This window comes from Epinephelus moara, chromosome 3, assembly GCF_006386435.1.
Source record: "Epinephelus moara isolate mb chromosome 3, YSFRI_EMoa_1.0, whole genome shotgun sequence".
Taxonomy (NCBI): domain Eukaryota; kingdom Metazoa; phylum Chordata; class Actinopteri; order Perciformes; family Serranidae; genus Epinephelus; species Epinephelus moara.
The window spans coordinates 25,775,579-25,787,749 of NC_065508.1; the positions used below are offsets into that span (position 1 = coordinate 25,775,579).

Genomic DNA, 12,171 nt, shown 5'->3' on the forward strand with positions numbered 1-12,171 from the left:
TGACATTAGCATGTAGCTACATGTAGCAGCACACCTAGAGCCGGGGAATGACTGTATATAGCGGCACTTTCTCTTGCGAAAAAGCACCAATAGAGGCTTCTAAACACAACCAGAAATGTTCCAGAAGGAATATGATCTGAAATCAAGGAGAAATTAACAACATCGGTGAACCGAGATTACATGTTTACCTGACATTAGCATGTAGCTACATGTAGCAGTGCACTTAGACCCAGGGAATGGCTGTATATAGCGGCACATTCTCCCATTAAAAATCACCAATAAAAGCTTCTTAACATGATCGGACATGCTCACGCCAGAATATGAGCCGGAATGTTGGAAAATTTAAATACATCGTCAACCAAGATTACAGGTTTCCCTAATGTTAGCATGTAGCTACATGTAGCAGTGTACTTGTAGCCAGAAAGAGAGAAGTGTAGAGGCACTTTCTACCTTGAAAAATCAACAATAAAAGCTTCTAAACATAACCAGAAAAGTTCCAGAAGGAATACAATCCAAAATCGAGGAGAAATTAGCAACATGGGCAACCATGATTACATTTTTCCCTGACATTAGCATGTGGCTACATGTAGCAGTGTAGGGAACATTGTGAAAACGCTTGCTGTAGCATGCCTGGAACAGATGAAAATATAAAGAATCTTGTAGCCAGAATAGAAAAAAAAAAAAAATAGTATTCGAGTATTTGAAAAGGTCCAAAGTCCAAGGTTCACTGCTCACTGGGATTGCTTTTAAATACCTCATTGTTTGAAAGTCTGGCAACCTTTAATTTGAACGTCTGACATTGCAACATCATATATCAAACAGAAAATAAGGAAAAGCATAAAAGGTCCCCTTTAAAGTGAAATATAATTTCTGTGTCTGACCATAAATTCTATGTTTCTGTGTGTGCTGCTGTACTCAGGTGTGACAACGGTGCTTACCATGACAACAATTAACACCCACCTTAGGGAGACTCTCCCAAAGATTCCGTATGTGAAAGCCATCGACGTCTACCTCATGGGCTGTTTTGTGTTTGTGTTCCTGGCCCTGCTCGAATATGCCTTTGTAAATTACGTGTTCTTTGGCCGGGGCCCTGCGCAACAGAAGAAAATCAATGAGAGGCTGAACAAAGCCAACAACGAGCGCACAAGATACGAAGAGAAGCGCCTGAGGGAACAGGTTTGCATCTTCATCTGCTGCCTCTCTTTTTACTCTCTGTGTCAGTCAGAGTTCAAGTACAAAACAGCTATGTTCTGCACACAAGATTTCTAGCCATAGTCATTTTATCCACAGACACATACTGTATGCAGTATTCCCTGAAGTAATCTTTCCAGAAGCATACTGATGTCACCACAGCCCAATATGTATTCACCAACCATCATCCATTGCTTCTACCTCAAGCACAGACTGCTTTTATCGAGCATAGACCTTCTCATTGAGATAGCGATTCATCTAGCTCAAGAGTGGTGTAAACATTCTCATCTTATTTAGGTTGTTGTCTATGTTTAAGCTGTAGGCTTCATTCATTCTCTGCTACCTTAACATCCATTTAAAATGGACAAAATATCAGAATGCCCATTGAGAAGGCATTGGTAATTTGATTTGGCGATGCTGAAATGGTCAGACTGAATGAAGCCCCCACCCCCTGTTTTTTGTGTGTGAAGTACTAAATGCTATGCTTACTCAAACTTGTTTACTGTTAACTCTATGTCTTATGCATTGTGTAACTTTTGAGAAAATGTGCTTATTTGCCAAAATTTTATAGCCGTTTTAATGTTCTCTTCATTTTTCTTTCACATTGCAAGGACTCCATTTCCGTGCCGTTTCAAACCAACACCTTCAGGTCATTTACACAGCGAAGAAATCTGTATCTCGAGGAACAAAGAAAAGTTGGGGTACATTTATTTAGAAATCATATCAGTTGTAGGCCAGCCTTCACAGTAAAGTCAGATGATTAAGGCTGTTCAGATTACTTATGTCACAGAAAAAAAGTGAATACTAATAGATGTATGTATAAAGAAACTCTTTGTTAACTATTTCTGTGGCATGCAAGAAATGACGTTCCATATCATCCCTGCATTTTGACGGCTTCGGGGAAGGGAGGGGGGTTAATATAAGTTTCATTATTGGGGGAATTTGGGGCTATTGTTCGACATTTCAGACCTCACTGACTCTGAGTGTCTTTCCCCTCTCCTCACAGGTGGATGCTTATGGAAACATCCTCCTCACCACGCTGGAGATGAACAACGAGGTGATGCCTTCTGACGTGGGTAGCAGCGTCAGTGACTCTCGGAATTCAGTCATGTCCTTCGACAGCTCCGGGGTCCAATTCAGGAAGCCCATGGCGCCCCGAGATGGCTTCAGCCACCACTCGCTGGACCGGAGCGCCATGCGGAGCCGGGCCAACTGTCGGCTACGACGACGCTCCTCCAAGCTCAAGTTGAAAATCCCAAACCTGTCAGATGTTAGCACCATTGACAAGTGGTCCCGGGTCATTTTCCCTATCACCTTTGGATTTTTCAACCTAATCTACTGGTTGTACTATGTGAATTGATGTGCATCCCACTAGGAATCATGGGCCATATTTTGAGAGCACATTAAATTGGCTTTGATACAGTTCCAAAATATGTATACACATATACAAGTTGAACATATGTATATGCATATTTCTATATATTATATTTATATATACACGTGTGAAACCTGAAGGACCTCTCTGCTGTACAAAGTATTAATAGGATGACTTGAATGTTTAAGAATAATTGTGAGAGAAGAATTTCAAGGCTTTGAGTTTCTTTTTCCTCCTGAAAGAAAGAAAGAAAGAAACAAACACGAGATCCCACCCGGGAGTTTTTGGAACTAAAGACTGCATGATATTTTTGCTAAAAAAAAAAACACAAGGAAAAAAAGAGAAAGTGAAAGCTCTTGAGAGAGAAAAGATGTCTCAGAGTCCCATTGACTTTTTATTGACACTTATTGTAATCAGAAATCCTCTACTGCAGCTCATGAAATTAGTGGTGGCTCGTCTGTTCAGGCATCAGCTGAGTGAGATCCTTGACACCCCCCCTTCCCTCCCTCCACCAGCCCCACCACCCTCACCCACCCCGCCCATGGATAACATGCACGGAAATCTCCGGTTCTACTATGTACAGCAACCTTGTTTGGATTATGTGTTGTTCCTTGGGTTTTTTGAAGTGATATCGTTCTCTTTATCAGACATCAGCTCTGGCCTAATGGGCTCCGCGTGGATGGTATGATTGACCGCCGCATTCCCGCCCAGAGTCAACGCAAATTTGTGTTCCTTTCTCTTCTCATGTTATTTTTAGAAACACGTCCTTGGGGGAGGGGTGGGGGGGTCTTTTTCATTATGGTTGAAAACAAGTGCTGATTATTGTAGATATGATTTTGTCTTGAAAAATACTGTGATTTCAGAGGGTGTCGGAACATGTTCTAGAGCTAGGGCATTATGAGATAAAAGAGTCAAAGGTATGCATTACTCATTTTGATTGTGTGAAAAAAAACATATTCTATACATTTTATCATTCAGTATTCTCATGAAAGTATACTTGTACTGTTGATTTCCTCCTATTGATTGATTCCCATGCTCTTTAGATGCAGAGTTCATTGACGTCATATCCTGCTTTGTGTTCGCTGAAAGGAAATGGGAGGCTTTTGTGATTGAAATGATTCCACAGTGACAATGTGAGGACATATATATTCAAAAGAGTCAACATATCAGCCCGCAGTTTGACCAGTTGTCATTCAGTATACAGTATTTTTGTTTGTTTGTTTGTTTGTTGAGCATTTGTGTTGGAGTTGCAGTTTGTGAAGGCGAGATAATTTGATTGGGATTGTAAAGGGCAGCCCGGGCTGAAGACGTGAGGAGAAGGATTCAACATTTCACACTCAAACTCAATCAGTGCCATCACACAAACGCTCCGAACCCCGAGGATCCGAAACATCAGCCTAATCAGGAATGATGCACTGATTCTGGGGGAGAAAATGTGTGATAAATAGCCATGAATTGAGAACCAAAAGGCCTATAATCCATATGCATTATTGTTTTGTTTTGCTATCAAGCACACACACACACACACACACACACACACACACTGCATTTCCAGTGCTCAGGTTCATTTGTAAATGGAAAAAACTACTTTAGGACCTTGATTTTGTTTTTAATTCAACTGGATAACAGTGATGTGCAGGGCATGAATGACTCTTTTTACTGACTCGGGAGTGACAAGTCCTCATCCCCGCTAACTCGTTCACTGACTCACCCCTACCTGCTACTAGCTAGTGTGCAAAGACGAGGCCAGACAACGTGTTACTCACACTATTGCGCAACTCTTATATTCACTGTATTTCTGGAAATGTCTTGAGTTAATTAACCTTGACTACTTTGGCGCTTGTTTCAACACAGTGTTCGCTCTGCCAGCCCAGAGCTGAAGGTCTGACTCGGGCTGCTTGAGCACTTGAACACTTTATACTCAGCTGTCACCTCCAGTTGAGCATCTCCGAAACAGCTTGAGTGCTTTTGAGCAAGACCCCAGGAGCAGCGCCAGGCTTTGAGGCCAATTTAACCAAGTGGTCAAACTATGTAATTACAACTTCCCAGTTCCACAGCAGAAACAAAATGTGTTGTTCTCACACACAATCATGGGAATAGGAGCATTTTTTAAACAGTCAATAATTATTTTTCTCTTTCAAGCAACCCTCGTGAAATGACTCGTTTTACTATCAGAGTTTGATCCATTTGGTCTGATAACATTTGAAAAGTCTAGAGGAGCCACATGATTAAGTTATTTTATCCCCATTCAAGTTAGAGGAGGGCTAAACTGGAATTTAAGGGTAGTGCACATGTCTTGTTTGCATTATTGTTAGTGCAGACGCATAGAAGGCATGCTCAAAAGTGAGAGCAACACCCTTGTGGCACACAGCAATGAGCACCGCATCTCATTTGACGAGGGACAACCAATCACAGTTGATATCATAAATATCTGTCTATGGTAAATATGAATAAGTTATCCATTTGAGTGCAGGGCTTTACGATCTGTCCCACAGATAATTTAACATATTCAAAACAAAGCCTGAAAGAAGATCAGCTTCGAACTCAGGATTCTAGTAAGAAGGCCGTGATACAGTGGTATTGATCACTTTGCAATGTCAGGCGCAACCTCTGAAAGCTGGCACAGAGTAGGCACAACAGCAGCATCCAGCGCTCAACCTCGTTTTTTCCAGGAGATAAAAGACGCAGAACGTGTCCGCAAAAGTCTCTGGTGCGTGAGCTCTATGGCAGTTGGAGCCGGTGGGGGTTTCATCTCTCTGTGGGTAACGGACTCGGTGATTCGAGTGAGTCAGTAAAAAGGGTCGAACCTCTAATCTCTGCTGGATAATCACGTGTTTATGGGTTGAATCCAAATCAGTCACCAAATAAAAGTCAAACAGACAATGAAGGGAAATTAAAAAATTACATATAACACATCCTCCCGTGCCTGTTTGGCTTCAGCTGAAGTGCAGATCGGCATCTTCTTTGTGTCATCTCCACTTCAGGCACAAACAGGCTCCACTGGGAGCAACAGGCTCCTAGTAAAACCTGTACAACCAAATCTACCAGAAAGGTCCTATAGCAAAAAGAAAAAAGGTGATTGGCTGATTAGAATACACAGTGCGGTCCCTGAGAACTATACATATGGAAAAGAGACGGAAATTTTCATATACAGTACACAAGCACGTGGGGATAAGAGGAAGATGGAAGGGCTACAGAGAAATCAATTTATCATCAGAAATATCCACTCCCCTCTGGAGCGCTGAGTGTAGTATGCTTAAGATGTCCTCAAAAAAGAAATACTGACCAAAAACCAATTTGTCTCCGCAAGTCAGAGAGACGTTTGTACAGGCCCGAGCTGTGATCCCAGTTTCGTATTTCTTTTTGTTTAAATTTCATGCATCATTGTCATTTGTACTGTTGAAGCAAAAGGAAAAAAGAACGAAAAAAAAAGATTCCCCTTTAAATATCCAGTAATCCCTGAAAATATACAGGAAGTATCTAAAATGGTGAGAGTAACAGGAAGATGTACTGAGCTGAGTGTTATGTTTCTGTCTGCAGTTGAACAATCTGTTGTTTGTCTCCCAGTCAACTGTGAGGTCCAAGGGATTACATGACCAAAACATAGTGATAAGTCTTTAATGTGAAGAAAGTAAATTTGTTGTTATTTATGAGAAAGTTGGCAACGAGTCAACGGGTGCCACAATGAGCTAAATTAGCAGTTTCTATTGTGTTACATAGAGAATACATATTCAGTATTATACTGTAGTTGACAGGTGAGATTAAAGCCTGAGGAAGTGGCTTAATGTGCACAAATTTTTAAAGCTGCCAAATGGAAGTAAGATTGAAATGCAATGAACTTGAATTCAGTAGCATCAGTTGTTTCAGCGTGGGTGTGTTATGCTAGTAGCGGCTAATGTAGCCTCGGGGCGCCAGCCTCAAGCAGGGCAGGCTGTTCTCTTTCACTGTTTGTACTGAAAAGTAATGCACTATAATTCGTATGTAACCCATGTAATCATGAGCCAGGAGGCTGTGATCATGTGACTTACACGCTGCAGGTTGTCCTCCCTCATTCGACAGAAGCAAAGAAGGAAGTAAGGTGAGGTAGATAAATAAAGAGCGAGAAGGTCTGCTTACAGAAGGTCGGGGTGGTGGATGGGTCAAACAAACACAGGACTTTCACCCAGACAAACCAATCTTCAGATTCAATGTTGGCATTGCACGTTTCTGCAAACCACGGATACGTTACATTTGCATGTTATTATGTAGCGGATACATTGAAACTTCACGTTTCAACGATGCTTAATGTGTAGTTAGGTTTAGGCACAAACACTACTTGGTTACTGTTAGAAAAAGATCATGTTTTGTCTTAAAATACCCACTTTGGGGGCACAATCCCTCTTGTAAAGGCAGTAATGTCTTTGTAAAAAGCAATCACTTTTCATGGCACTATTCCCGCTGGAAAAAACAGCCACAGGCACTAAAAAATCCCCCACATTTGGGGGCTGAAAGTCGTGAGAAAAAGAGCCTAGCTTCCCTAAAATAAGAAAAAATGGGGTGCCCCAAAAGTTGATGGAAACCGTGATGACTTGCTAAAAAACGACCACTTTTGTTGTTTGTTGGTCTCGAACAGTAGTCTGCCACCCACCAACCCCTCCACCTCCAGATGACAAAGTCAGCCCATATACATGATTATGGGTGATACGTATGAAATGTATAAGTGTAACGTATTTGTGGTTTGCAGAAATGTACAATGCCAACATTTTCTTCTGCTAACTGGGCTGACCCAGGAGACTGGGGTCCATGTCAGTTACTTTAAGATATTTACAAACGTAACATCACATCATAACGTTACCTCAAGTACTTAACGTGACAATGCTCAACCATGATTCTATTCCTACACCTAACTTAACTGGTAGGGGCGCTAATTTCCAAGATAGCAAAGAACCCCCACAGATTAATTTCATCTTCAAACTTATAGTCTTCAGACCCAACTGAGGCCAACTCAAGTGACATCACTTAGGAGCATATATCAGACTTCACACATCTCCCTTCTGGAGCCACAAAAGGCTTTAAAATTATTTTCTTTTTTTTCACAAATGCAGTAGTTCTGCCCAAGACCTGTAAACAGACTTTGGTGTTCCAAATTGTTGGAGTTCCCCTTTAACTAACGACATCTCTGAGATATGCATGCTGCAGTTTAAACAGTCTCGTTCAAGATGCTGCAATGAAGTCATCATTACTAGATACAATTCTCTTTTTGCCAATTGGTGTTTGCAATAAAATAAAGAGCAAATCTTAATTGTTTTCCGCAGTATATATTACTTCAGGGTTGGCGCAAGGGGATATGATGTTAGCTGTGGAAAGAAGCGCCTGTGTCAGGGGTACCAGGCGCTTTTGAGGTGGTGATTGCCGATGTGCACATTCACACTCATGTTTCAGGTAACCTTGTTCTTTAGAATGAAAATAAAGGAAGGTGGTAATAGTTAGTGAATGCAAGTTCATTCAAATAAAACCCTTTACAAAGTTTTTTTTTTTTTTCATTTATTTTGCATCATTTCATCCTGGTCTGGACACTAACAGCTCGTCAAACTGTTCAACGACAATATGATGGATTTTTACTAAGAGTTGATACAGAGTGTGAGGCCAGAGGATACCATTTGTTCCGGTGCAAAACAAGCACTTATTGTTTGGAAAACTATGGGACAACCGTAAGTGTTATTTAACTGAAACAATGGAACGTATTTAACCAGAAAGAATCCATCTGCTCTGTGGTTTCAGCTTGCACTTACATTTTGTAAGGCAGACTAACACGAGAATCAAATTCCCATTCAGGTTGGTTTATTCCCAGAAATGAATACAAACATGCCAATTCAGGTATTAATGTTTATGTTTTGAAACAGTTGATGCATATCTTTAATGAACTCCAAACGCATACTGAGGAGAAACATTAGCAGCCCTTGCATGCACGCAAAATATACTCACCCCTCATTTAACTCAGAACATGTATTACCTGCTTTCTGGACATGAAATCAGCACATTCATCCCAAAAGCTGTGAGGATCTTCTGTTCTATGCTTTTCCTTTAGGATATTTGCTTATACGAGAGAGAAGACAGATTTCTTTTGACACATATGTTCAAGGAGCAGAGGAGGAGAAAAAAAAGTGTTGAACTGATTTCAATGTGAATTTTCTTGCCTCTAGTGTATATGTGTAATTACATGTGAATTGTACTGTAAATATGATATCTTTCACTTAATAGTTCTTAATGCATGAACAAAAACATGGCAGTTCGTAATACCAGCTAGCCTCACTGCTAATGGCATGGACAGCTTCTCTAGCATTGGCATACTTCTGCAAACGAAACCTTAAAAAAAAAAAAAAAACGAAACACAAGAAATACATGGTGTGGACAAAATAATGGAGAAATCAATGCAAAGTCCTCTCACAGTGAAGGAGTTTCTGGTGGCTCTGAGCTTGTATTGGTTCACCTGCTCCCTCAAGAACAAGGCTAAGACTGCCACTGGATATTGCAGTATGTCTTAGTTCACTGTCAGCGAACGGGATGGTGACATCTTGAATGAAATTCTCGAGTTGGGTTTTCCCATTTACCATACCGGAATTAAGGATTTGCAGCAGATTTCAGCACAGTATGCCTGCAGCGTTTACCTCAGCCATCAACAAATCACTGAATCGTCCAGGAATCTGCTAAAAATACTAAGGGCATGATCGGCTAGCTGGCTTATAGAGGCTAGAGGAGCAGGATAGCCTTAAGAAGGCGAGTGGGATGTTCTTTTCCTGTTCCTCAATAAGACAGTCACGTGTGCCCTTGAGCAAGGCACTTAGCCAATTGCCCAAGTGCAGCTGCTCACTTGCTTACAATAGAGGTCTATGTCTGTGTGGGTTAGCTCCCAGAAGCAAATATGTTTAGCTATGTGAGGGTATTGATAGGAAATTGTCCCCTGGATAAATGCAAAGATAAAACAGTTCCACAAGTGTCCCTTGGTTCTGTTAATGAGAGGTCCGGTGTGAAGGATTTAGGGGGATATGTTGGCAGAAATTGAATATAATATCACAAGTATGTTTTCTTTCGTGTATAATCACCTGAAAAGAAGAATCGTTGTGTTTTCGTTACTGTAGAATGAGCCGTTTATATCTACATATGAAGCGGGTCTTAGACCACTGAGATCGCCATGTTTCTACGGTAGCCTAGAACGGACTGAACACCAAACACTGACTCTAGATAGGGACATTAAGAGTTTTTACTGGTTTAAATCAACGGGTCCATTTGTTTTAGAGAGGCGGAGGAGACCTCTGTGGGTAATTCCACTCCTGGTAAAATCTACCTGAACGTCTGGATCTTAAGTTGTCAGTTGTTAAGTTGTAGAAAAACAGATTTTAAACTTGATACTGCTTTCGTCAGTGTTTTTACCGCTTTAAATCACCTGGTCCGTTTGTTTTAAGAGGAAAAGACATCTCAGAATAATTCAGTTCCCGCTAAAAAACATCTGAACTGTGAACGCTGAAGGAAATCTAACCGGGAGAAGTTTCAGCTGGTTGCAAGCTGCAATTCTTGCCACTAGATGCCACTACTTCCCCCAAAATCTTACACACAGCTCCTTTAGGCCTTTTTTTGTAGTGTGATTATACTTTGTCATTTTTTTGTTGACTCCAGTCTTCATGTTAGGGCGTTTCATCTGGGATTACGCCAATCCCAGATAACAGATATGCACGACGGGCCAAACCTGTGAACACAAAAGTGTTGTGTGAGTCATGAATAGCACGGAGCCCGACCTCCGATAAAAGAGTGGACCACAAACACGAAAGAAAATTTCATCCACCAAACACCAGAACTTGGCTGACAGACTCCTCACTGTTGGAGGAACTTTTGCTGGTGCATTCATTATTTTGTATGTACCGTGTAGGTTTTGTTTTGCATGACCTGAGTTTTGAAAGGTTTATTTTCATATATTTTTACTCCACGCCATCCGAATTCATCTCCACAGCCAGGAAAAGAAAGATCCAGTGTTTACATGCTCAAATTGCACTTGTTTTACAGCCAGCTCTATAAAATCTTGTGAAACAAACTGTTCGTAAAACTGGAGGAAAAATGTAAACGTAGAACGTACACGCTGTGATTCATGCGAATCATGAATATGTACTTCTATACAATGTATTTACTGTAAATCACGCAATTTGGAATAGATGCACCAAGTGCATGTTGTAGTTTTATCAGGTTCAGCATTAACATCAACCGCCCTTCAACTACAAAGGATGTAAAGGATGCTCACAAGTAGCATCTGAACGTAAGCCATGTGATTGCACACTGAGTGGGCGTTCCCTGTATTTTCTCTTTAATAAGTTGCCTCTGGTTCAGGTCTGTTGTCAATTACCGTATGATGATGCTTGCAAGAAGCTGTGCTGATTCCCAGTTACACATCAGTATACCTCCCTCTTTGGAAGAGCATACCAGGGAGACTATCTCATGTTTAACCAGTAAGTAAGAAAGTTTTTTCCAACACTTTATAGGGAAAAAAATTGGCAACAAAAAGAAAGAAACCCACAAGACCAATAGACCATTTATTTTTCAATATGAATTAGTAAATGATTTGATTCATTTCTGTGTTCATTTCTGATTTATTGTATTTGTTGCATTTGTTATGGATTGTTATTCTTACTGTTGTTGTTGTTTTATCATAAGAAGGAAATGTAATTCATCTGATATACTGGCACTGGAAGAAAAATGCATTTGGTTTTTGTACTGTAATTGTTTTGTTCACATTGGGCGTTTATTTGATTCAGTTGTTTAATAAGGTGTTTGATTTCATTTGGAGTATCAGTACTCATGGAATCAACATTTGTGTAGTATGAAGTTGTATTTTTTTTGTCAGTGCAAATTAATGTTATAGTGTCAATCAGCTTTTTTAGGTGTTTGAACAAAATGTGTTTTTTACAAATACAAGGTGTTCAAGTATGTGGTATAAAAAGGGTTATCATTCAAACAACAGACTTTTTACAAATAAAGGCTTATACAGTAAAGAAAGCTAATGTCTTTTCATTTGCCCTTTGAGGACTAATATTCTACATTGTTTCATTTGACTTTTTATTAATTTATTTTCAGATATTAGTCCGCAAAAGGTAAATAGCATACAATGTTGCAAAATAAAGAGGATAAAATCAGGTATTTACCATTGCTATTCCAGGTTGTTGTCAGAGCTCTCACCTCTTAGTTGGTGTCTTGCTTTTGATAAGGACTGTTGAACATGAAGACAGTCTGAAAAACTAAATTTAAGAAAAATCAAGAGTATCTTCTTTTAATTTGATTACAAAACATTGCGCGTTTATGAGAATATACCTCCTTTCATACCCTATTTCCTGAATAAAGACGCAAAGTGACTCCTGCTGACAAGTGTAATATTTGCCCCTTTTTCAATTCAGGAACTACTAAACAGTGTATTTTTTTTATACATTGTTGGCAAATATAAGTAAAAACTCTCTTCTGTAGTACAGGTTGAATAAAGTAGCATTGACACCTGTCAACCCAGTTGCCAAAAAAAAGGTTGGGATTGTACATTCCTGCAAACCATGGATATGAATTTTGCACGTTATTATGTAGCGGATATGTTG

General features: G+C 40.1%; 1 protein-coding gene across 3 annotated transcripts in view; it reads left to right on the forward strand.

Annotated features, from left to right (window-relative positions):
- Positions 1-11,947, forward strand: part of gabrb4 (gamma-aminobutyric acid type A receptor subunit beta4) — a 344,554-nt gene extending 332,607 nt beyond the window's left edge. For 2 of the 3 annotated variants that reach the window (XM_050034395.1, XM_050034380.1), the window contains 3 exons: positions 920-1,176; positions 1,803-1,892; positions 2,198-11,947. In XM_050034395.1, the coding sequence (XP_049890352.1) occupies positions 920-1,176; positions 1,803-1,892; positions 2,198-2,551 (701 nt within the window). In that variant the 3' untranslated portion in view covers positions 2,552-11,947. The remainder of the gene's footprint in view (positions 1-919; positions 1,177-1,802; positions 1,893-2,197) is intronic. The other variant, XM_050034388.1, reaches the window with a different exon arrangement.
- Positions 11,948-12,171: the final 224 nt, after the last annotated feature.